Raw genomic sequence first — 27983 nt, 5'->3', positions numbered from 1 at the left:
TTCATCTGAATTGTTTAATCTTTATTTAAATGTGAACCTAACATAAATATCTATTTTTTTGCGCATGCATCATAAACTCCATTTATTTGGATGTTTAAACGACAGCTAAGATTTATTTTTTTTATCTATGCGCTTGGGGGGTTAATGCAACGGCATCATTTCTGTTACTCTTCATGTTTAGAGTGAAACACTATCATATAATTGAATCTGTTCATCAATAAAAACTCTAGCGGCTGTGACGGAAAGCCATATAATTCAATGGTGGTGAGGTAATATTTATTTTGAAGTATGACTCATATTTAGTGAATGAAGTGTTTTAAGAAGCCAAATATATGGTGCTTTTAAAAACCCTTGTCATAATACATGCTTTTAAACATCAGAGGGTCTAATGGATATAAGCACTCTCACCAAAGCAGCTTTTTTCATGATTGTGTTTTTACTTATTTACTTAAAGAAAGCCCAGATTGCCGTGAACAGGTTCTAAAAATGTGTTATTGTTACGCTTTGTGATCATCTAGCAAAGCCGCATTTATAATATATCTACTCAGAGATATAGAGATTAAAAACGTCACCCCGCCACAAAACACACGGGCAGACTCATAATAACTCGTTATCGCAAAATATCTACGGCGTAATATACGTTACTGTCAGATTCCAGTGAATTATTTCTGTTTGAGGGTCATAACCGTGCATTACGATGCTGGATAATAAACATAGCCGGACAGGAAAAGAACAGTGTGCAATGCGACGTGTGCTATTGGCAATACAAGCTTTCAACATGAGGATATTTATTGGACATTGTTGAGTGCTGAGGAACACGGGTAATGGTTAATGTTACTTGGTCCTTCCGAGCGGGTCCTGCAAGATTAGCACTTCTGCGTCTTTAGTACCGAGACCACGAAAAGTCATAAAATGTGCCGTGGTAAATCAAATCATGTTTTGAGAGGTGATGATGATTCTGCCAATTAGCTGAGGTTGGACTGGGGAGAATTACCACTCTCTATTACACACGGTCCATTCCTAAGATCTATAGCACCCTCTGATGTGGCAATCTCCAAACATGACTAAATGTGATAAGAAATGAATTATACTATTGATGAGGTCCTTAACAAGGCAATAAGTGCACTCCCCAGTCAATAATTATTACGATAAGAATATCTTTATTACGGAAATGCAGACTACAGCAAAATCCCGGCACCAAAACAATACCCAGTGGTGTAATTGCCTTTGTCTGGAATTATAGTTTTCATTAAACGGAATGCTGCATGTTATTGATTGTTTAAATAAGACTTGATATCTTCCGGTTTCCAAGCACTGTGAAATTGCAAGGCATTGTAATATTCCAAACCGCTATTGTGCGTGTTCATCAACGTTATAAGATTCACGCTATACCGAGTCAAGGACTATTGGACCACAATAAGTGCCGTATCTAAATTGACTAATTTTCCGGGGTTAGAGCCCAGGCAAATAAAGCAGAGTGCCGCCTCCTTCATTATGACCGCATCTATCGTGTGAAAAGAAGGAGGGGTATTAAAGACTCGTGCTTTGTTTATCAAATTAAATCAGGTGTGGTCGCGCGCCAAGAGTTTTATACCACCGGTTCTGGTTGAGTAAATGTCTTATTTTTGCTGTCTCCATGACTGTTGAGTTGGGATTCTCCTTCTGATTCCTCCACACATGATGCGTGCTCTGAAGTCTGTTGATCGGCATTAAGTAGGTTATAGCCAAAATATTGATTCTAAGAAACTAAAGTAAAACCAGATGTGTGCAAGCAAATTATTTGACCTTATGACTTCCAGAAAGGGGTGATCTTGAATTTGGATGGTTTGTGAAGACTTTTGAAGGGTTGTCACCATCAAGTTCTAGTTGGGAGTCTTTGTGGAAGTACTGCTCCTCCTCAACCTCTTCAGCTTTAATCTGTGGTAGAAGAAATATTTAATTTTATGAAATAAGTTTTGGGTCATTATGTAATATGAATCGTTTATGATTGATTGATCACCTGTTCTATGGGGAGATCCACCTTTATAGTTTCATCTTCTAGGACCTCAGATGATGTAACTGTCTCCTTTCTTTTATTGGTGGCTTTGAAGAAACTTTTTTCTGAGGAGAGGGATATGTCACAGTAGATGGTGATGCTTGGTGCATTATACAGTAAAAGGGGCCAATTACAACAAATGCGTTTTAAACACTTGGAAACGCAAGGCCCACTTTAAAAAAAGAGCAGTGCGCCACAGCTTTTTATATTGCTAGGCAATTAGCGAGGCAGCTGTCCTGTCAATCAAACATTGAAGTGTGAGCGCTCTTTTGCTGTTAACTGTCATATTAGCAGAAACTTTGAAAAGAGGGCGCTTGCTCTGACCTTGATCGAGGGTGAGAGGTGCACACACACAGGAGATAATGAGTTAGTCCGGATGTTCAATCAACTGTAAACTTCCGTCACCAAAACTGAAAGCCCGCCTCTCCCCTCATTCGATTGGACAATGGAAAAATGCGAATGAAGTCGCCATAAGTGTTTTGAAAAGCATTACTTAAAAAAGGTTCCCATTATCCAGAGGTACAATAAATCTGTGGGGTAGCATTTAAAAAAAAACATTTAAAAATAGATGCAATATTTGTTTATAGCAAAACATTCAATTACTTACCAGGCTACAGGTGAAGCTGCTCTTTACGCCTTCTACTGTCTAATAATAGGTCCTCATTTATGCCCAAGAGACTCAATAATAATCTTTTACATTTTAATCCTTTAATTTTTCATATTTAAAAACGTTTGCACATACATGTGTGTGATACGCAAACGCGCGTTGTCATCCTGTTTATAAGCACATACAGTATTGTTCAAAATAATAGCAGTACAATGTGACTAACCAGAATAATCAAGGTTTTTAGTATATTTTTTATTGCTACGTGGCAAACAAGTTACCAGTAGGTTCAGTAGATTCTCAGAAAACAAACAAGACCCAGCATTCATGATATGCACGCTCTTAAGGCTGTGCAATTGGGCAATTAGTTGAAAGGGGTGTGTTCAAAAAAATAGCAGTGTCTACCTTTGACTGTACAAACTTAGCAATCATGTGAATCACTAAACTAATATTTAGTTGTATGACCACAGTTTTTTAAAAGTGCTTGACATCTGTGTGGCATGGAGTCAACCAACTTGTGGCACCTCTCAGCTGTTATTCCACTCCATGATTCTTTAACAACATTCCACAATTCATTCACATTTCTTGGTTTTACAGCATTTTTGATATCACCCCACAAGTTCTCAATTGGATTAAGGTCTGGAGATTGGGCTGGCCACTCCATAACATTAATTTTGTTGGTTTGGAACCAAGACTTTGCCCGTTTACTAGTGTGTTTTGGGTCATTGTCTTGTTGAAACAACCATTTCAAGGGCATGTCCTCTTCAGCATAGGGCAACATGACCTCTTCAAGTATTTTAACATATGCAAACTGATCCATGATCCCTGGTATGCGATAAATAGGCCCAACACCATAGTAGGAGAAACATGCCCATATCATGATGCTTGCACCTCCATGCTTCACTGTCTTCACTGTGTACTGTGGCTTGAATTCAGAGTTTGGGGGTCGTCTCACAAACTGCCTGTGGCCCTTGGACCCAAAAAGAACAATTTTACTCTCATCAGTCCACAAAATGTTCCTCCATTTCTCTTTAGGCCAGTTGATGTGTTCTTTGGCAAATTGTAACCTCTTCTGCACATGCCTTTTTTTTAACAGAGGGACTTTGCGGGGGATTCTTGAAAATAGATTAGCTTCACACAGACGTCTTCTAACTGTCACAGTACTTACAGGTAACTCCAGACTGTTTTTGATCATCCTGGAGGTGATCATTGGTTGAGCCTTTGCCATTCTGGTTATTCTTCTATCCATTTTGATGGTTGTCTTCCGTTTTCTTCCACGTCTCTCTGGTTTTGCTCTCCATTTTAAGGCATTGGAGATCATTTTAGCTGAACAGCCTATCATTTTTTGCACCTCTTTATAGGTTTTCCCCTCTCCAATCAACTTTTTAATCAAAGTACACTGTTCTTCTGAACAATGTCTTGAACGACCCATTTTCCTCAGCTTTCAAATGCATGTTCAACAAGTGTTGACTTCATCCTTAAATAGGGGCCACCTGATTCACACCTGTTTCTTCACAAAATTGATGACCTCAGTGATTGAATGCCACACTGCTATTTTTTTGAACACACCCCTTTCAACTAATTGCCCAATTGCACAGCCTTAAGAGCGTGCATATCATGAATGCTGGGTCTTGTTTGTTTTCTGAGAATCTACTGAACCTACTGGTAACTTGTTTGCAAGTAGCAATAAAAAATATACTAAAAACCTTGATTATTCTGGTTAGTCACATTGTACTGCTATTATTTTGAACAAGACTGTATTACTCAGGGTTTCCCGCAGAAAATTTGTTAGTTAAAGGGCGTTTTGCAGGTAAAATTTTTCAACGAATTTGTGCAATTTGCTTGTTGATAATAAACATTTAAACTGTTATCCATTGTATTTTATGTTGTTGGGTATCACAAAACCCGAAAAAGTATGAAAAAGTACAGCAATTTGCAATGATTCTCCTTTCCCTCACAACGCACTGTATGACGTCACGCTGGGGAGAGAATTGACCAAAGCCGCCTTGAGAGCATTGAGAATGACTATAGAAAGACGAGTAAAGTACAGTTCTGATAGCGCAGATAATAGATAAATACATACATACATACATACATACATACATACATAGATAGATAGATAGATAAGATAGATAGACAGATAGATAGACAGACAGACAGATGGATAGAGAGATAGGCAGACAGCCAGATAGCATAAGGTTAGCATATCTTCGTGTAGAAAGTAAACAAACAATTAACATACTCGTGCATGCTGGCTTGAGGGGGTCCATGATCCTGCCTGAAATGGGTGTAACTTTATGTGATCTTCAGCACAAACGGTTTTGGCAGCATGTCTCTAATCCTGGAAGGTGAGTGAAGCACGTCACGTCTGTTCGCGGGGACCAGCGACCCAAACGCACTCACTTTCTTACAGCCAGTAGCGGAATGGCAATCGAGAGAGTCGGGACTTTCCCGGGCCGATCTGATAATAGTTATACATTTCGAGTTATATTAGCAACACCGTCTGGCGGCGTGATGTGCGCCGGTTCCCGCAGCCCGCTGGTCAAACTGTGCAGGCAGCCTCTCTGCTCAATAAAGTGTATAAAAGTGCTCAACCTGTTCGGCAGGTCCAAACGTGTACAGGATTTATAAAAATACGGTGATCAATGAGCGGTTCCTCCTCAAATGGCTTAGCCTGTCGTGATGTAAAAAGCCGCCGGACGCCTGTTTATTACAGTATGTATGCGGTCGGATCCGAGTATGCTGCAGCTGCTGACTGCTGCTGCGTATAAAATGATTGTGTGATTCGTTATAATCGCATAAACAATATAACAAAGCATCCTTTTATTTCACAAAACAATATATTTGAGATATTATTTGATAGACTATAGTAAGTGTGGATTAAGGATGTTTAAAAATCTCTAGCCTGGTGGTCAGGACATGAATGGATCAAATCAGCAGATTTGCGAAGTTTTATTTATCTCCACATATATCATAAATAATAATTAGCAAGGTAACTTTGCAGTATAACACATTATATATTTCCTATGATGTATATATGATTTCCAAATTATATACGTAAGTATTAAACAGCAATAAATGTCTCATCTATCTCTATGGCTCTGGCTGAGTCTTTCTCCACTTCTCCCCAACGTGACGTCATCGCAGAATTGCGTTAAAAAACCGTTAATACCAAAAACGTAAAAAAAGTGGTCTTTAAGACCATTTTTGAGACATTTTAAAAATTATACACATATCTTGAGTGATTTATGTACCCATTAATCGACAGTGGTGGTTAACCTGCAACATACACTTTAAGGTGGTAGGACTAGAGTTCTCAACGGGCCTGAAAAATTACAACCCGACCCGACCCGTGGCTTTTAAAGCCCGGACCCGATGTAACCCGACACATCAACGTGAATTATCTGTCCGAAACCGATCCGCGGCCCGACGACGCCGACCCCCCTGCCTTTTTTTCCCTCATACACGTTGGCTATTATCATGACCAGCAGACGGGAATTCAAATCAAGCTTTAATGTTCACGCCTTTTCACAATACAAACAACTGAAACAATAAACTTTAAATATAGGCTATATAAATATGCCTTAAATAAAAATCACACAATAATAAATAAAAAGAACTCAAACATGTACCCAGCCAGCGGCTTCTCTTCCTGTAGTAGCAGGCAACGGTGAATTCACCTGCGGCAAGTTTACTTTTCTCCAACTCTTCTTCTCCAGGCAACAGGCGTGCACGCAGTGATAACAATAAGCTCTGGAGTGGATCCGGACCGGTCTGGATCCGTTGCTGATCCGCCCCGGAGCTTATTGCTATCCCCCGCTCCCTTTCTGTGATGCACGTTGCACGCAGCAGCCAGACCAGACTTTCTTTACGGTGAACAACAGCAGTGATGATTAATATTTTTTTCACGGAGCGTAAAAGATTAAGCCCGAGGTCCGACCCGACCCGACTCATTTGCTTATATTTTTGACCCGAACCCGCGGGTCCCGTCGGGTTTGTCGGGCCAACCCGACCCGTTGAGAACTCTAGGTAGGACAAGTGGGTGGGGCAGAGGGCGTGACAATCAAAGGGGCGGGGCGTATGCGACATGATGAAAATTAAAATATTTTTATTTAAAACACTCAAATAAAACTTAATTTTGAAGAAACTTTGACAGAAAATGAACACATACTAGATTATTAATGAATTAAATGTTTTAAACAGATACCTCTAATGGGAATAGCTGCATGATAAAGTGAAACTAAAGGGTTGATAAACACAAACTAATGCAGATGTTGTAGAACGTCAGGCGAACAATGCAAAAATGGTAAAAACTGATTATTTCCCACTATTAATTACATTATCTTAAAGGAGTGTAACTACTGTAGCATATAAATAATGCACATAAATAAAGTGAGCAAGAGCGCTCAACAATTATATCTAATCAACAGACACGTGAAACCTAGACAAATACAATAATAGGCTTAAATAACACCAAAACATAAGTCCACTTACAGTTCTCACGGACACGCGTTTTATAAACTGGCTATCCTCCAGATATGACGGACCACGTCTTTATCTCATTTCGGCCGTGTGGCGAGATGCACCTCACAGCCTTTTGTTTTGTTTGTTTTTTGGACGATCTAGTTAAGGCGGTAGGGTTTCAAAGCTTAGGCGGGCCGCCTGAACTGAAATGTGCTGCGGGAAACCCTGTTACTTACGCGCTCATTAAATAACAAAAACAATATTGCGAAGTCTATTTTAGTTGCCTCAAAATAGCAACGTGCCAACAATGCACCTGAACACACAAGTCAAAACTTGAAATAATAGGTTAAATTCTACCCAGTTTCATGAAATTATGTACCTATAGTCACATAATTTGTTTTATTCTTTTTCGTGATACTGTCACGAATTTCCGTTTTTTTTTCGTAATTGTATCCCGAATTTCTGTTTATGTGTCATTGTCATGTATTTGTTACACAACTGCTTTTTCCTATTTTCTTACCATTGTCGCTTCGGTTTAGGGTTAGATTTGGTGTTTGCGTTAGGATGTCACTTTAAGTATTGGTTTTTACAAATTTTTGTGATTTATTTTTTATATTTTCTGATTTTTAAACCATTGTCGCTTGTTGTTGGATTTAGAGTTGGGTTTGGGTAAGGATGTCATTTTATGTAAATCTAACCCTAAACTGAAGCGACAATGGTAAGAAAGTAGGACAAACAGTTGAGTAACCAATACGTGACAATGAAACGTAAACAGAAATACATGATACGATCACGAAAAACCGGGAAATCCGTGACAGTATCATAAAAAAGAATTACTATAGGTACGTAATTTCGTGAGATTGGGCTGGTTAAATTGACTTGCATAACCAAGTTGTTTTAACTTCATGCTGCATTTTTTTACAGTGCAGGACTTTTTTAAACATAATAGTACTTTCAATATTATATGGTGTAAAAACGTTAACATTTTTTAAAGTGTATTCAATGACTTAAAATCGTAACAGAGTACTTTCAGGCTGGTCTATGAGAGAAACACTTAGGGACATAAGAACCTGGAAACCTCAATCCATATAAGATGGTACTGAAAATGGACAGGCCCTCTGTTAAGACACACTACAAATCAATTAATGTTAGTTACAAAACGTTCAATACTGTATCTTCTCTCAACCGTAGACCATTACCATAGACAAAGGAGCCTGTCTGAAGAAAGAACATCTTGTTTCTGCAGACCAGACATGAGGGTTAAAGTGATAAACACTCTTCAGAATTACCCAGAACACTTCACTTTACATCAAATCAAGCCTGTTCAAGCTCAGCGCTTCACAAAGCATTTAATAGGCTTTTTTGATCCTGAGACGAAAACTACATTGGTGGCAGGCATTGACATTGAAAGGAAAGACAATCTGCGCTAATGATAGGCTGACAGCAGATGCACTTCTTTTCCAATCGGTGACGTGATTGGCTGTTGCATCCATGACATGTTTAATTATCCCCAGCAGCACCTAATGTAGTTAAAAATACGTTTTTTTGTTGTATTTTTTCGATTTCTGCCATTAGGGATGCAGGGATCTTCTATCACATGGGATATGATCAAGTGTCCGGAGTAGATATAAGCCTTCATCCAGGGGCTTTTATGCTGTAAGCATGGCTTCAGACTCACAGTCCAACGCTAATGCGAGTTCGACGCGAGCGAGGGGAAACTCAACTCCATCAAAAGGACTGCTGGCTCGGCTCTTATGTGTAAAGTAATGGCAGCTATGGAGTGCCAGCAATTACTCATTGAATGACCTCATGGCATGTAAAAGACACAATGCAGTGATAACTATTGCTTAGTTTATACAGTACTGTGTAGAGAAGCATCATGTCCACTCACAAGTGCCTCGCTCAGCATATCAAGTGGATTTATCTTTGGTAAAGTGACAGCATAAATGTACACCAAACACATCAAAACATAAACTACACAGTATACAATCGCAGTATACAATAGCTGAAAACAAACAATTTTCATATATACTGTATAAATATGTGACCCATGCTGGCAAAATTAGTCGGAATGCGCACAACCTAAATTTGAGCATGATAAATGTCGATTTTGGTTGAAATTGAGGTTTTCATAAAAAATAAGTATATTAAGCCTTTGTTTAGCGATAAGATGTGAAAACAATCAAGAATTCATGCAGATGTAGGGCCAGATTGCGCCAGGGCAAACCAACAGTTTGCCGTTTAATAACGATGTTGTGATTTACTAAAGATGTGCAGTGGATAATTAGCGCTATAAAGGTGTGGTCTATATTTTTTGCAACCGACATTATTGCATATGCATTTCTAGGAGTTTCTCTTTCAGATGCAAAATTTTTTGGAGAAGAATATTTAAATGATTCACGCAACGCAATTTACTAATGTTTGCGCATGTGTTATGACTGCTATTTGCGCCATTTTTTAACGCAGGAAAAGCATGTCTTAAATCATTTTGCACTTGAAATGGCTGCAATTGTTTTGTTTTTTAAAAGGCATCACAAGAGCGCGTGATACAAGGCTACAAGGCAGAGGATTGTTTAACATGTAACAGTTTATTTGGAATGCCAGAGGAATAGTGATGGAAATTTTCGTTCATTTAGGTGACTCGTTCATTTTCAGTTCGTTCACCAAAATGATTCTTTCAGATTCGTTCACTGATTTGTTCAGTGACCATTTCTTAATTTTACATAAATACGCCAATAGGTGGCGAAGATGTGTGTCATTATATGTTATAAGACAATTAAAAATACTTTTTGCAAAAACTCATTAGTTTTTAATAAAGCTCAAATTGTGATATACTAAGCATAATTTTATCAAGCTATAGAATATATTAAGACACACGTACATTTATAGTACATCTAATCTGGATTTGTTGTAAATAAAGACTCCCGTGCTGTGAGTGATTGGCATGCCTCCTCTGGTTCAGTCAGTCATCAGATCCTCGTTCACGAATCATATAGTTTCGGTCATGTCGTTCACGACTTCGTTCAGATGCAGATGACTGACTAACGTTAAAGTTCAGTGAAAGGGTGGATTCGTTCAGCAGCTCAAACTTATATAGACGATTGGCTCAGGGTAACAGAACAACAGCTGCCACACATTTAATTTATTTTTACTACAGTAACCAGAGCGACCAAGATAGTTGTAGTAAAACTATATTAAACAGAAATACCACATTTTTCTACAGTAATTACCTTGATAATCATTTGTATTAAGGTAAATAGCCTGCCTAAATATGGTTACTATAACTTTACTAAAACAAAACCACATGATTCTTTCACAGGATTGTTTACATTGCACTCGCTTTTTTGTAAGATCCCTCTCATTAATTAGGTTGTACCAGTCATTCAGTTTGTTTAAGGACGCGATCTCTCTCTCTCGTTCGTTCAGACTCAAAACAGCGGCTTGGTCAATGAAGGGCGTATTCATTCAGTACGTTTAGCCAATCATATGCTCGGCCACAGCTCATATTCGATTGCCATTGGCTTGTACTTTTGTCACTCTTTGAAGGCAGAAAGAAAGCCGCGCTTCATTTGTCCGTGCTCCTCAAGAAGGGAGGGAAATTTCAGTGAACGAGAAATATGAGTCAATGGATGGCGTGAACGAGAACGATTCGTTCACCTAAAAGATTCGTTAAAAAAGAACGATTCATTCACGAACGTAACATCACTACAGAGGAACATTTTGTTTAAAAATATTGTTTGCTAAGCCATGTTATTTTTAATTTGCTGAAGTAAATAAGAAAGGAGTTACTAGGAGAGGTCACACAATACCAGACGTTTCAAAACTTCTTGTAAATCTTCATTTTTTGTCCTCCAGTTTTTTTGTGTGTACTATGGCTTCGTTAGCTGGGACTACCCGAATTTTCCGCTGCGATGTACGTGGTGCTGAATTCAAGTGCACCTCATCAGCTTTGGTTATTTGCGACCCTGAACTCCTAAGGGGGTCGCCAGACCTGGACAGTAACGGAGTACATTTACTTGAGTACAGTACTTAAGTACAATTTTGAGGGATCTGTACTTTACTCGAGTATCATTTTTGGGGAGTACTCATGACTTTACTCAAGTACATTTGAGAGGCAAATATTGTACTATTTACTCCACTACATTTCTATCCATAACCATAAGTACCCGTTACATCTAAAAAAAACGAAAAAAGAAAAGTCTCAGAAACCCTCAATTTCTTGTTTCTCTTTTCTCAAACGTGATTGGATTGTGCAGGCGCCACTGATTGGGACAGCCTATCAGCAATCACCTTTAGCTTTCCCGCCAAAGTCACCATAGTAAGATTTACATAAGAGACGAAACCATGGAGGTAACAATGGATGAAGAAAATCAAGTCCATTCCGGGAATTTGGCAAGTTACCCGTGGCCCCACCTCGCCATACTATTTCAATTTAGAGTGAACAAAGCGAGATGTGAGTCTCCTCTTCCTGATTGGTGTCAGATTTGCCCTCAGAGCTCTATCATTTGCTTTACAGCTGTCATTCATCTCACGTGGTTCAATGTGCACTATGGCAGTAGTAATGCAATATTTTAAAATGTACTCTTGGACTCTTGATACTCAATTACGTTTAAAAACAAGTACTTTTTACTTTTACTTGAGTAGACATCTGACTGTAGTACTTTTACTTGTATTTGAGTAAAATTTAGCAAGTGGTATCTGTACTCTTACTCAAGTAATGAAGCTGTGTACTCTGTCCGCCTCTGGGGGTCGCACACCGGACGCGCAGCTCAGCACCGCGTCGAGTCGCGTCTAGGACAACTCGGAGATATCTTAAACCAAAAGTGCACATTAAATAGCGCGAGCTTGTCAGATAGCGTCTACTTCAAAGTGCTAAATATACGTTAGCAGCCAATGTTAATCGTTATTGATTTGGGACAAATATGATGTTATTTAATGTTAAACTATGTGAGTGGCGCGAGCCCCTTTAGATTGCTTTTGTCATTATGGAAATCAGCTGTTGCGCCTGTGTTATCTAATTTGCGCTTTTTTAGTAAATAACCCCCAGATATTACCACTCCCATCGCTCCGTTTTTGGAATCGCGCTCTCAAGCTAATTTGGCCCATTTAGTAAATCTGGCCCATAATCTGTTATGTCTTAAGTGAATGTTTGGTTAACTTTTGGAAAAACATGTCTTATGTGTAACATTATAGGCTATTTAGATCCTTGCATTACAGTAGATCTTAAAGCGGTCTGTCTCAATGTCAAACAAACAATAAAAAAAGAAAAAAGTTGAACGTATATTTTTCCTAACGTATTGTTTTTGACTTTGTGTATGCTAAATCTATTAGTTTTACCACAATGTTAAGGTATGGATGCACTTATTTTGCTTTTGAACCTTCAAACATCTTTAACTCGTCTTTGCTTTATCAACTTCATGTGTAGCTCTGTCATTATTTTTTTATTATATAAAAATATATATTATTGCATTAAAAAGTAGCCCAGCATTAGTGGACAAATAAAAATATTTAAAAACAGTTGATCTATATTAATGACTCATCTTACTCAACACATGTTTTGTCTATTACAGTTTATAAATATACTATTAGTATACAGTGCTGTGCAAAAGTCTTAGGCCACCATAGATTTCATGTCTTGCAATGGACCATAGACGCACGTTCGTTGTTGCGATTACACGTCTGGGTGAAACTTAACTTTCGGTCCCTGTTTGTTTAATGGTCTTGCTAGTGGCTAAATGAACTCTGGAACAAATACCTCATCGAAAATAACACATGTTTTTGTTTCCTACAGACGAGAAGAGACGGCATTCATAGACCATCGCAATATGAAGAGAGGTTTTGCAGCCAATCTGTAGTTAAGATTGTATAAATTAATTGCACAGTAATGTTAGCTCAGTGTAGTTTTTGATACGCTTTAGCTAGGAACCTTTTTTACCATTTTTCCCTGAAAGTGTACACTAGCATGAACCTGCAGGCTCTTTTAAACCTAAATTAAATTTCTATAAATCTAATCTAATGACTTCAGGACTTAAGTCTCCTCAAAAGAGTTCAAGATGTGCATAGTGCCAAGGGGGTTACATTAAATACTGACTTTTACCAGAAGCAGCTATTTTGGTCTGAAAATTGTATGGGTTTGCTAAATTTTGAACATATTTCTTGTATTTTCTGTTTGTATCAGAATAAAGAGGGAATACATACATACTGTATATATAAGAGGACATATAATGAAAATCTGACTTTTTCCATGTTTAAGTGCTATAATTGGGTCCCCAGTGCTTCTATCACAGTAACTTAGTTTTGGTAAACCATTCACTGCAAGCATGTGAAAAAATAGGTCATTGACATTTGGCTCCCCTTTTGATGTCAGAAGGGGATAATACCGCCCCCTAATCTGCACTATCCAATCACGACACTGCCATTTAGTACAGAGATCAGCTCATTTGTTTTTTAAAAAGACACACCCAAAAATGGCACATTTTTGCTCACACCTACAAAGTGTATAATAATTTATCTATATGGTATTTTGAGCTTGAACTTCATATATGAACTCTGGGAACACCAAATACTTATTTTACATTTTTTTTTTAAGTCTTGTGAAATGGCCCCTTTAAACAACAATGCTAGTGGTGGCCTAAGACTTTTGCACAATACTGTAGGCCTATATTACATAAAATATGAAATGCTATATTAGGTCTGAGCCCTCAAAAAATTAATTAAATAAAAAAAGCTTTATGTTGCTTCTAACAGTGTAGAGAAATGTGTTATGCAGGCAGCACATGTTATCAATAAAAGAATAAAGGTAGCATCAAAACCTAAAGTTATGATAGAAGACTCTACAGTAACAGAAAATGTGGGAGACTGAAAATATGAAAGTGAAAGAACGCGCAAAAAAATCACACAGAGACAAACAGAGAGAATAAGAGAGAGTGATTTCTCATGAATAACTTATGAACGTTTTGATTACCTATCAGAAAAACAATGGAAACATTTTGTTTTCTCTAGCACAGCTAACGGCGCGCTTGCATACATTTTAAACAAAAGGGCCTGATTAAATTTATCTATGATTTAAAGCCCTCCACAGCATTTGATTCCATGCTGAGCTTTAATATTCCTCTCACAGGACTGTGTCCTATCCAAGAATGAGAGCGTATTTCCCTAATGTAGGTGGGCTTTAGAGAACAGCCTGTCAATTCAAAGCAATTTCTAGCGGACGCCCGCACTATATGCTTGTGCAAGTGTACAACATAATCATAACTGCCTTGAAATCACACAAAAAAAGAGAGAAAGACTGGAAAAAGTACAATAAGAACAGTACAAAAACACAAGGTACGTTGCCCTTGGGCGATTATGCAAAATGCCTGTATCTATTGAAGCAACAGAACGGAAATGTATAAACTCCAGGGAAAAAACTATGAGTTTGATACACTTACCCGCTGCACTGAAGAGGCCTGGTATTTTAGAAGCCTGCCTGGGCTGTTTGGCTTGATCCTAACTTCTTGCATAAAAAACCGAGTCGTTGTCCACTTCTGGTTTTGCAAACTAAGGAGTTGAAAAGAAAGCAATCTTCAAATAAAGACCATACACTCTGCTTTGATTCAATCTGATGCTTAAAGTGTGCCTACAATCCGCTTATAACGAGAAACAACTGTGTTTCGAGCGCAACTCGGTCTTCCTGTTTCGCTCTTTTTCACATTTTCCATTGACCTCAATTTTTCATGACCTGATATGCTTTGTAGCTCCCCAGCGACCGGCACAGTATTGAATTCATCTGGTTCCAATACATCCCATGCACTACCTATCAATCACCGGAGAGCACAGCAAACTAATCATTTATTGATGAAACACGGCAGCCATGAATTTCTAACTGCAATAGTCTTATTTATCAAGCCAGATCAAACAATGAGGGTCCAAACAAGCTTTAAAAAAAGGATTGAAGAGAATAACTTATTCTTGGGCAGACAGCAGACGCTTATTGATGATAAAAAGCACTTGGGGAAGAGAGAGAGAGAGACAGGAAGATGAGTTCAGAATGATGCTTTGACAGCAGGATGCATGTCTGAATTAATACTCCCACAAAAGGTAATTTTCTTCCAGCAGCCCGTGTATACCTACCATTGGGAGGAAGGTGAGCCATTTCTGGCACAGTGAGGAAAAGAAAAGGCTTAATGCATTTTTCGCAAGTTCTTGCCGCTGTTAGTTGGCTCCATAGAGAGGCAGCTTGGGGGTACTTCACTGATCTCAGCCTTACACTGGTACACACTTCGGGCAGTGGTTTTGCTAGCACACTAACACTGGGTCGGGGGAATAGCTGAATATTTGTTACTCTCGCTTGCTTTTTGAAAAGCAAACTCTGCCTAGCATTCGTTTGAATTTGACTAGCAGTCGGTGGGCAAGGAGAACCCCCCTCCAAAAAACCCAACAGCACCAGCAAAACTTAGACTGACAAGTTCGATTCAAGTTCGAATGAGACACAGCCATCTTTTAACAGTAAACATACTGGGAAGTATATTCTCAGAAGGCGAAGCACCGCTACTTGGGCGGAGTGATTTGCTCGCAGCGCTTGAGAAGCTAATCCCTCCGCCAAAGTAGCAGTGCTTCACCTTCTGAGAATATAATTCCTAGTATGTATACGGTTAAAAGATGGCTGTGTCTCATATGACCTTGTTATTTCTACACACTCTGACTATACAAATCACAACATATGAATAGGAAAATGTTCCCGTTATTTCGTCACTTATTGGGAGCAGTATGCTAGCTGGAGCCATTTACTTCCAGTCTTTGTGCTAAGCTAGGCTAGCGGTGGGTGCGTCAGAAAGAGTTACAGGATGCACGGAGATGAAAGGGGTATGTATGGAGTTATCTAACTCTGGGGGATACGGTGAATAAGCTAAAGTCCCTAAAAGTTGGCGTGTTCCTTTAAAGCTTGGAGGGTAAATATGATCTGTAATCCGACTTACTGAAGTTTACGCTGAAACCACTGGGCAGAAAATTCAAGAATGAAAGAGGTGGAAAATAAAATATAAAACTATAAAAGTGAACTGATAAAAAGTTCAGTTTTCATCTACTGTAGTCCAAACTTCAGACGTCACACCTATGGCACGCTCATTGACCGTTTAATGCACACAAAACTGCTGAGAACTGTTTGAAAGCTGATAGCTCAAGTTCCTGGCAGCAAGGATGCATTATAGTCCAGCTAAGTTGTATTTAAAAGATGCACAGATTATTTAAAATGGTTGATGTATGTAAGCTATCACTGGGGCTGTACCCTTTCAAAAAGTAAAGATTTGCACCTAAAGAGTTCATATTAGTACCTCAGAGAGCTTATTAGTACCTCAAATATACATATTAGTATCTTAAAGGCAGAGGTGGACACTACTTGAGTATTTTAGTTACGTTTTCCAAGCATCTGTACTTTATCAGAGTTTCTGAAATGTTTCACTACATTCTAATGCATAGTGTAATCCTTTTATATTGCATATTAAAATTTATTTAATACCTTATTACATAAAAATTGTGTACTTTTACTTTTCTTGAGTAAAAGTACGAAAGTACTTTTTAACTTAAGTAAAAGTAAAAAATTTACTAGATGTTAAATGTACATAAATACCAAATATAAACCAAAAACTTGAAATTATGAAATGTTGTGGAGTAAAAATTATGATATATGCTTTGGAATGTATGTTTTCAAAAAAAAACTGATAAATATGAATACTTGAAATTTTACTTTTATGTTGAAAGTAAAAATACTTAAAGGAACAGTATGTAAGAAATGTATATAAATGAATCATAAAATGGCCCTGATATGTCACTAGATATTAAGAAATCATTTTCATTTCAAATACTTATATCACTCACAATAGTGGTCAGGCCAGGATATTGTTATTTAAAAAGGTGATTTGCAGCCCTCAACTGATGTTTATGTTTTCATGTTGTGTATTGGCCATCAGTTGTGTGATTGCAGTACCAAGTTTTGGCCATAATCCTACATACTGTTCCTTTAAAGGTGCAGTGTGTAATGTTTAGAAAGATCTCTTGACCGAAATGCTAAATTATATACAAAATTATATTATCAGGGGTGTATAAAAACCTTTCATAATGAACCGTTATGTTTGTATAACCTTGGAATGAGACGTTTTTATTTACATACACCGAGGGTCCCCTTACGTGGAAGTCGCCATTTTGTGCTGCCATGTTTCTACAGAAGCCCTTATCGGACAAACTTTTTTTACTAAGTTGCCTCCGACGATGACATGTTTTTCCGGGGGCGGCTACTGTAGCTTCTCTATGCGTTTCAAAAGCGAGGGGTGAGATGTGGACTGAGCCGTTGGTTGCAATTCGCAACCTCACCACTAGATGCCGCTAGAATTTACACATTGCACCTTTAAGTAGTGTCCGCATCTGCTTAAAGGTACATGTTGGTACCAAATGTGTCCATGTTGGCACCAAATGTGTACATGTTGGCACCAAATGTGTACATGTTGGCACCAAATGTGACATGTTGGCACCAAATGTGACATGTTGGCACCAAATGTGTACATGTTGGCACCAAATGTGTACATGTTGGCACCAAATGTGACATGTTGGCACCAAATGTGTACATGTTGGCACCACATGTGTACATGTTGGCACCAAATGTGTACATGTTGGCACCAAATGTGTACATGTTGGCACCAAATGTGACATGTTGGCACCAAATGTGTACATGTTGGCACCAAATGTGTACATGTTGGCACCAAATGTGTACATGTTGGCACCAAATGTGACATGTTGGTACCAAATGTGTACATGTTGGGACCAAATGTGTACATGTTGGCACCAAATGTGTACATGTTGGCACCAAATGTGTACATGTTGGCACCAAATGTGTACATGTTGGTACCAAATGTGTACAGTACATATCTGTACCTAATGGTACAAATAAGGATATTTTTATTTGACAGCTGGGGTAAATTTTTTTGACCATTTTTTTCAAATAGTATATAAAAATGATACTTTAAAATATATTTGTTTATACTTTTTTACTTTTAGGTTGTACAGTATACAGGAAATAAAGATTTTAAAAATACTTCATATTTTAATAATCACAAAGTCTATGAAGATTTTGCCAATTTCTTTTTTTTTTTTTTTTTTTGCATAGTTGGTTATAGGCTGGCACTACTTTATATTTAAATGACATGTAAAAACTAAACTAACCATCATTTTTGATTTGTCACATTATTCATGTCTAAAAACACAGTTTGGGGGCAAAATAAGCTGTGGTATGGATCATACCACCATTATTTAAATGTCTGGCTGCTTAATTTCCATCTTACCCATGAAGTTGGAGGTGAAAACTCTGAAGTCAGTGTGTAAGTGGCCCAATAAACACTTAAAGTAAGTGTATGACATTTTACACTGATCCAGGAACAGATTACAGTGTCCTTTACACTTAGCCGAAGCACGAAACAGTACTGTAAGCTGGGGGAGGGTAACATCCATCAAGACGGATGTGATAATGACTCTGAATCCAGGCGCGGAGGACCCCCGCTGTTGTCCCCTGTCTACTCCCCCTGCCTGGGCAGAACAGGCCTGACAGTGAGCAGCTGGATGGGTGTCTCTACCGATCCCCTCGTGAAACCAATGCGTCTTCAAAACAGGAAGCCACCCTTGAGACAGCATTGGCTTTGAAGCAAATAAGTCAAATGAGATATGAGCAGACAGCTTCACCCTGCAGTTCAATGGCATGGGTCTGGCACAGACTTACTCCGCCCTAATAGATGTCACAGACGTGGATGTGTGGTCCTGGGTACAAGAGGCGGTGATCATCTCTGTCACTGCTACACTTTCCACCCAACTCAACATGTTGACACCTCATTCAACCAATGGCAGCAAACGCTGCGCAACCGTTTTCATCTGCCTGTGTGTTCCAAGGTCTGTCCCCCAACTGAGATTTTCAGTAATGTGCAGGCCCTTATGTGCGGTTAACGTGATAATAAAATATATGGTTAAACATACTGTATTGACTGCTTTGGGAAGCAGAGACTTTCCGGATTCAATTTCATTATCAAAATGTTTACTTTCTAATGCATCATGACATCATTGGATAATGTAGGCTGAAAAAAGGACGGGGATTTGATAGTGGTGAATGGGGAAATCCAAAGCTGAGCCTTTGTCTCCCTCATCTGGTACAAAAGGAATCTGTAGAAATGATGCTGAACTAATTTTTGTATTCAAAGCGACTTGCAGTGACTTACAAGATCTACATTTTATCAGTGCTATATGTTTACTAGGATCGAATGCATGACCTTTTGCCCTACTAACACAATGATCTACCAATTGAGCCACAGGAACAGATTCATAATAAGAGATATTTTAAAGGGGGAATATGTGACCACTAAAGGGTTTGTTTTCCTGTGTACAAATGCAGATAACAGGTAAATGTAAACAGATTATGGAAGTACGCCTTGGAATTTTATGATACTTTGATGAGACTTTGATTGCTATTCCATCTTCATTCTATCTGAGATAATTGGACACTTTCTTCAAATTATTTCCTCCACTCAATAAAGCCGATGAAGCATGAGAAATCAATTAGAGAACAACACTCACGGAGCAACCACAAGAGCTTTCCCTTCTTACATCAACAGGCAAAAGCGAAACCGTCATTTCTCTTATTTACAATAGCTAGATGTCTCAGACTTCATTTCGGAGAGCTTTTAGTCCCAGTCCACCAAGTGTGTATTTTCTCTCCATCGTTTATTTACCAGGTCTAGCTTTATTGTAGTCTGGCCAGTCCCAAAGCATCAAGCAAAAAATCACGATATCACAAAACAATTTATCCTCATTCTGTAGATACAGGGGAGGGTTTCGTCGCCTTCCCCCGGTGAGGGAGCTCGGCTCTCACTTGATCGAATAACACAAACTGTGAGCACTGGGACGGTTTGAAAAAAAAGAGGTGAGGGGAACTCAATACCTTCTATAGACAGTGATTGATGAGGTGAAGGTATCTACTCCCAGCTCACTCTGCCACAGATCAGCCTGATTGGAGGTATTGAGATTCTGTGATGGTAACATACTATACCTCTCAACATCCAATCCGATCTTTAACGCTAATGAACAGTAGAGAATTTATATCGGGCCCAACTTGAAATTCTCTCACTAACATAGTTTGTTCAGGGGGAAAAGGGGGGGTGCTTATCAAGATAAATGAACAATGAGATTTTTTCATAAGACAATTTGAGGTAGCCCACCATACCAAAACATCCTCATCACATTAAATTAACATTTTATTCGGATGTTATTATATAATCACTTATGCATTCGATATGACTACACTGTAAAAAGTAAAAAGTTAGATCAACTTAAAAATAATTCAATTGATAACTTTTTTAACTTTTTAACTCTTTCCGTGCCATTGATGATTTTCAATGACGCTTTCCAGATGAGTTTTTATGGTAATTCCACTAGAGAAAAAAAATATGCAAAAATGAATTTAAACAATTTTAAACTCTGTGTATGTTTTGATCTTTATTCTGAATCTGATCTCTAACAAAATTCCTTTACAAAAATGCAATTATTTCAGCTTTTTGCTCAAAATGTGGTATTTTTTAAGAAACCTACCCATACAGTATTTAGGAGGTTATAAAAAGAGAAGAAATGAAGATAGGATGAAACGTTTTCCTCTGTTTTTTTTTTAATGAAAGCAGATGGTTTGTTTTTTTTATTTGATATATTTGTATGTTTATATATTTAGAAGAAAATTTTCCTGGAAGGCATTTTGTGAAACTTTTGTGAAAATCACCAAAAATCCTGGCTGGCAACTTTTTTAAAAGGCTGGCGGGCAGTGAGTGAAGTAAATATTTTGTAAAAATGTTGAAAAAACTTTTAGGTGTTACCAATTAAAGTAATTTTTTAAGTTGATCCAACTATTAACTTTTCATAGTGTCTTATGTATATATATTACTTACTGATTCTCGGTCCTGTTTTCCTCTTTTTAGTGCTGGAAGAATGTCGTCGTTGATCCTAAAGCGGGAAGAAAAAACACTAAAGCTAGTCAAGAAATTGTAATTAAATGAACTAACAGTTCATATTAGTATCAAAGGTACATACTGGTACCAAATACTGTATATTACACTTTCAGAAAAAGGTACATAAAGGTACAAAAGTTGTACCTGGGGGCGATACCTTTTCAAAAAGTACACTTTAGTACCTAAAATGTACATATTGGTACCTCTAAGGGGGCGTGTACACCAAGGCGTTTATGACCGTGGCTGCCGTATGTTTTCAATGGAAGTGCCGCGCTTTTAAAAAATGCCAGCAGCAGGCACTCAGCGTTTTTCAGCACTTAGCGCTGAGCGCTTTGACTTGAAAAACGTTTAAATCTGGGGGAAATGCTTAGCTCGTCAATGTCACTTTTCACTTGACCGGCCATTCACAGTGGAGGAGGGACGGGACAAAAACCAAAATAACCAACCGCCACGTCGCACAACAACTGATAAACAAAAGTATAATAGCAACCAAAGCGCTCAGCTGAAAAACACGGGCAGCACCCACAGTTGGCATCAGTCACGTTTAAATGCTTTAGTGTACATGTCCCCTAAGGTACATGCTGGTACCTTAGAAGTACATACTGGTGCCTCAAAGGTACATATCTGTACCAAATGGTAAATATTAGGACCTTTTTAACCCTTGTGCATTGTTAAATTCACTACCCTTGTTGTTAGTGGACAAAAAGGCCACTAAATTAAACGGCTGTAAAAATGTATCAGATGTTTTTTTTATAAATCTGTTAATCAACCGCAATGCTAATCAGACCTACCAAATGTTTACTTATTTTCAATATTAAAAGTGATTGTGGACTGAATTTTTTTTTAACTTTGTCACAGTCTTGGGCATGTCAAAGATTAGTAAAAACATTGGCTTTGATGCATTTTTAGTTTTTGCTGCTGTATTAGATTACATTTTTTTCTCCCTCATTTATGGGTCGTGGCTGTTTTTGCCCCATTGACTTCCATTATAACAAAACTTTTTGATTGCAGAGCCATGACACCTTATTTTCATACATTTTTGATTGTTGGTGATTTTTCCTTTTGCAAAAAGATAAAATTCGTCATTTTTACTGTTGATCACCAGTGTGCGTGCGTGCACATGTGTGTGCGTGTGTTTACTAATCTTTGACATGATTTTTAATATAAACTAACTTATCAAAAAAGTCCAATAAAATGACAATGAATATCTGTGAATGAGAATGTATCATTACATTTGTTTTGTCTCATAGGCTACTCTTACGCATTAGTGAGGTCATGGATTACTCCTTTGCTCGGAACCAGCTGATAATATGGCAAATGCTGAAACCTCTCTGCCCCAACAGCAACATAATAGTGACTGCTCTGTAGCTCACATGCCCCACGTAAACGTTTCCCATTCAGCGTGCACAGTCTGAAAGAAATATGGTACAACTGCTTAACATTTTCCGAGGTTTACACTGCAAAAGATCATGAATGTAGCACATACCCATGTACAGCTCCAGTGCGAAGGTGAACTTTCTCGGTCACCATGGCCAATACGTTTTCCCAGCTAGCCAGTGTGTGTTTTGGTATCAGCACCCGTGCTGGTGGAGCCAAGATCTCTCCATTTGCAAAAACACTACAAAACATAACAAAATTTGCCATCAAACGTGTCTTTGCGGATATTTTGTGTTAATAGATAAGGCAACATTCACTGAAAATTAACAGGATGTGGGAAAATAAATAAATAAATAAATAATGCAATAAATCAGAGAAATAGGTCTGATTTTACCATTAGACAGTAATACTTGACTTAAAGAATTAGACTTTGCTATAGCCTGAGGGCCTGCCATTGAAGAATTCCAATAGGGACACATTAAAACAAGGCTCACTTGATGGTGCACGGCTCATTACTGATTCTCTTCCAGCGAGCTGGGACAATTATTCTGCTGTGAACTACAGGTCGGATCTGCAGTGAAGACAAAATGAAAGAGACCCCGCTGAGCATGACTGACAATAACTGCTCATTTAGAGCACTCAGACATCTGGTATTCCTCCATCAGATTTCTTAAATACTATGTCGGTTGTTGTTCAAATGGAAACAAGAAGCTGCAAGGGTGACAAAGAGTGCCATAACTTTACACAAAGCCAGTCTAAGTAGATTTTTTATGATCATTGCTCTCTGGTCTCTGTGGGTCAGGGAAAGGTTGTACTGTATAAACAAATGTTGAAGCTGCTTTGAAAAACTTTGAAAAGGTCACACCGACTCACGATTTCAATGGCATTTTGGTAATGTAGTGATTAAGTATGCTACATGCGCTCCTTGTTCCTGAAAATACATCGCCCTGCAGAGTTTAACTACAGCTGTAATCAAACACACCTGAACCAACAAGTCAAAATCTTTGGGGTTGCCTGATTTTACACCTAGAATGTGAATGGCTACAGCAGGAGTGATCACTCCTGTGCTAATCTGTGCCATGATAATACACCATCTGTCAGTGTCTGAGAACTGAATTGTAAACAACTAAGCACATATTTGTACAACTATCAGTATCTCTAAATAAGAATGAAACGTATGACCATCTATTCTAGAAATGTTAAGAAACTTTTCTTAATAAATAACATTTCTAGAATAGGATGGTCATACGTTTCAAAATCCAGGTTAAAGTCTCATGATCAAATGTTAAGGTTGGGAGCATTAGAGTTTGATTTCACTCATTTCACTTTAATTTCAATCTTTGACCTTTTCGCCGGCAATATTAAAGGGAAACTCCACTTTTTTTGAAAATATGCTCATTTTCAGCTCCCCTAGAGTTATACATTTGATTTTTACCATTCCATTTAGCTTATCTTCGGGTCTGGCGGTACCACTTTTAACATACAGCATAATCCATAGAATCGGATTAGTCCATTAACATCGCGCCTAAAAAATTACCAAAGAGTTTCGATATTTTTCCTATTTAAAACTTGACTCTTCTGTAGTAACATTGTGTACTAAGACTGACGGAAAATTAAAAGTTGTGATTTTCTAGGCAGATATGGCTAGGAACTATATTCTCATTCTGGCGTAATAATCAAGGACTTTGCTGCAGTAACATGGCTGCAGGAGGCGCAATGCTATGACGTAGTGCCCGAAAATGGTCCCCTGCTATTAAAATATACTAAGGGGACTATTTTGGGCTGCTGCGTAATATCATTACGCATTTGAGGCTAATAGCTTGTGTTTTCGCAGCAAATGCGCCGCCCATATTGCGTAATTCACATCGCCTCATGCGAAGACATGTCTGATTGCGTCTTTGCATTGACTTTGTATGTAATCTATTCGCGCAAATAGTTGAACTCACGTCTGGTGTGAACCCACAGTAAGATCTATTTTTAACCAAAAGCAGTACCTCATTGGCATTTAACTCTTTCGAAAACGCTTCCCCGCCAATGACGAGTATTTCCGTCTTTCCGCAATACCGTTATTATCCACCAGGTGACTTTTTAAACCCGGAAGTATTGCCCTATGGCAAGCAGCTGAATGTCCGTGTCTGTTTTAAAGATCGCTCTGAATTGGATCTCTATGAAAAGTCAGTCACAAAAATGGAATTATCTCTGCTTTTTGCTCAAAATGTGGTGTTTTTGCAGAAACCTACCCATATTCAAAAGCTGATTACAAAAGAACTACTGAAGGTAGGATGAAACGGGTTTTTTTTTGTTTGAAAGCAGAGGGACTGTTCTTTCATTTTATATATTGTATGTTTATATATTTAAAGAAGAACATTTTCTGGAAGGCATTAAACTTTTGTGAAAATCATTAAAAACACTGGCGCTGGCTGGCAACTTTTTTTAAAAAACGCTGGCGGTGAAAGAGTTAAAGGGCACATATAATACCCATTTTTTATGTAATACAAGTGTGTCCAGAATGTTTTTGTGAAGTTTCACAATACCCCACAAATCATTTATTGTACTGTTGCATGTCCAAAGTGTCCTTTTTGGGTAGAAGCAAAAACATACTGTTTTGTGTGTGTAACTTTAAATGCAAATGAGCTATTGCTCTTCGCTCCCTTACCAAAAGTTAAAATAGATCTGATTTAGCAGAGAATCACAGAAAAAATAGCAGACAGCATCCCACTCACTAGGGGTAGAAACTATGGTAAAACAGGACTGTCAGTCAGCGGCCATGGGCGCGGCTTTAGCAGTGTGACATCACATTGTTAAGAAAATTAAAACAGCATGTCTAATGAGACTGCTTTGGTTTAGTGGGGATTAAAAGGAAGGGGTAAATAGATTTTTCTCAATGTAGGGTGCTTGTGTTCACAGACTGCCAACCCACATTTATGTCCAAACACCTTGTAAAAGTGGATTTTGATAATAGGTGCCCTTTAAAGGTACACACATGAACACAACACTTTTTGCTCCCACCGAAATGTGGGCATTTTAGACATGCTATAACAAATGATATGTGGGGTATTTTGAGCTGAAACACATTCCAGACACACTTAAAGGAACAGTGTGTAAATTTATATCAATTAATGATAAAATGGCCCTGATATATCACTAGACATTAAGAAATCATTTTCATTTCATATCACTGACAACAGTGGTATGGCCAGGATGTTGTCATTTAAAAAGTGGAGTTGCAGCCCTCAACTGATGTTTATGTTGTCATTTTGTGTATTGGCCACCAGTTTTCTGATTGCTGTACCAGTTTTAGCCACAAGTTTTCTGATTGCAATACCAGTTTTGGCCACAATACTACAAACTGTTCCTTTAAGACTTATATTAGATCTTGTAAAATGGGAATACTATTTGCCCTTTAAAGATATCAAGGTTATATTTACACAAAATATTCTTAACATTAGGATGATTTTATTTAACAGTGAATCACTAAAAATTACTTAAGATGGGTTTTCATATAGACAGGGTAACATATTAATATTATTTTTACATTATTAATAACTGTTTAGTAAAGATTACAAATCACTTTTTATTTAACCAAGAAGTCCCTTGAGACATTTTTTTGGACACCGACATCTGGATGCAGATACTTCCAGAGACTGCCTCATACATGACACTTTTTAATAGAGCGAAACAGCTGACTCAAATAGAGGTTTACAGTAAAATCAATACACATGTTCAAATCACGTTTTTCAGCAATAATAAAACAAGAGGCATGAAATCAGTCAACCGCCATACTCTCTGGAAACCTAGGAGTGATATTCTCTTAGAGAGACGTATCGATCAGTGTCAATTACTGGAAAAATGTACAGTAGGAGGTAGAAACGGCAGAAATAATCGATCATATGTTACATGTTATGTTGCTTTTTTTTTTGCTGTACAGATTTGGCACATACAGTAACAAGAGCTATAATAAACCGGTTTCGTTCTAAAGAGGTGTATTCAATATCAACAAGGATAGCCAATCATTGCATTATTTCTATGAGCTACAATAAGTCTTACCAGTTCACTCTTCTTCTTTTCAGGTTTCTGTGCTGTTATGTGATGATAGCTGTCAAAGAAGAGATACAGAATGCTGATAAATGTTATCAACACAAACAAGCTTTAAAAATTTGTCATCATAATGTGTTAATAAAACTATAAGCATAGGCCAGCTGTTAATATCTCATTAGCATACCATTAAAAAAACAGTAGCCTATTTAAAATCATATTCATGTAGTAGATAGGATTCCCTGAGGTCATATAAAAACATTGACGTTTATTTACTCTCTGTAAATGAATCGTATAATTAACATTATATACTGTACTTACTCGAGCTTTTTTAACTTCTCTGTTCCGGCTGCCACATATATCTCTCCATGTACCAGTTGCTCCAGATCCACCACCCTGTGACCTTCTTTAAGGGTGTAAATGTTTCGCACTGCCCCAAAAGGGGCCGTGATAACTCGCGTGACGGTGTTCAGAAAGCTGTCAAAAGTTGATGATTGACGTTGATTGACGACAAACCTGCGGCCGGGGTAAAACGCATCTCCGTTTCTGAATATAACTACGGTTTTGGTTGGTGGGGTTGTTGAGCGAGACCCCCGACCGATTGACATTGTCAGATAAAAGAAAGTAAGAGAAAACTAAACAAACGGTTTAAGTTACAAATGAAAGTCAGTAAAAGTTAAAGCTGCTCGAGACGTTTGCTTCTTCCCTCCACAGGCGATGTGAGATGCTGTTTAGATGGGTTTCCATAGAAACAGAGGAAAAAATGGAGAGTCGCTGCAAAAAATGGCACATTTCGCAAGCAAAATTTACTTCTACATGTGTTAACAAGAATCACAACTTTTTCTTATTTTTAATTTGCTGTCTAGTTAAAAATGCTCTTTGTTGTATTTTAATTTGCTCTGAAGTAACATGAGATTTTACCGTCACAAGCTCCTATTTAGGTTAGACACGCTAATCGATTAAATTTTAATCAGTGTAGCCTATTACTTACTCATGTGGTATTGTATTCATGTTTTTCAAAAATATCAGTTTCATGTAGTGCCCAAACCTAATACAATTTTTTCCAGTAATTGTTTCGTTTAGGCTACTGTTCAGTTTGCAAACGTGAACGTTTGTGGCCACTTATAATAACATTTATCAGATCCTCGCATTTTCTGTCATCTTGTCTAATGAGTACAGATGAGTAGACTAAACAAGCATTGATGTTTGTAAATTCAGTGTACAGGCCTTTAATGAAATTCAAGCACACCTTTTCTCATTAAAGATTTATTTATACATGTGTACGCGTACAGATTGTCAGTTCCTCACAAATTAAATAGATTTTGTGCCAGGTGTTTTATTCTTCATGTGTAGACAAATACAGAACGGAAAAGCAAAGATGGTCACATCCAGATGTAGAGCCAGTCGTGTTCACTAGAGGGCGCCAATATATAATTTAAAAGCTTAAGCTCAAGGGCCTAAT

General features: G+C 38.0%; 1 protein-coding gene across 1 annotated transcript; it reads right to left on the bottom strand.

Annotated features, from left to right (window-relative positions):
* LOC129418207 (doublecortin domain-containing protein 2C) lies at positions 1–27686 on the bottom strand. Its single transcript, XM_055173151.2, is given in 10 exon segments — positions 1–1696; positions 1786–1917; positions 2000–2100; positions 14534–14642; positions 21050–21104; positions 22371–22520; positions 22596–22727; positions 22981–23057; positions 26534–26582; positions 26843–27686. Coding segments are annotated over 10 exon segments (1200 nt in total). The 5' UTR covers positions 27130–27686; the 3' UTR covers positions 1–1588.
* Positions 27687–27983: the final 297 nt, after the last annotated feature.

The sequence above is a fragment of the Misgurnus anguillicaudatus genome, chromosome 7 (genome assembly GCF_027580225.2).
Source record: "Misgurnus anguillicaudatus chromosome 7, ASM2758022v2, whole genome shotgun sequence".
NCBI classification, from domain to species: domain Eukaryota; kingdom Metazoa; phylum Chordata; class Actinopteri; order Cypriniformes; family Cobitidae; genus Misgurnus; species Misgurnus anguillicaudatus.
The sequence above is the reverse complement of the archived record's forward strand: the minus strand, read 5'-3'. Positions and strand labels throughout refer to the sequence as shown.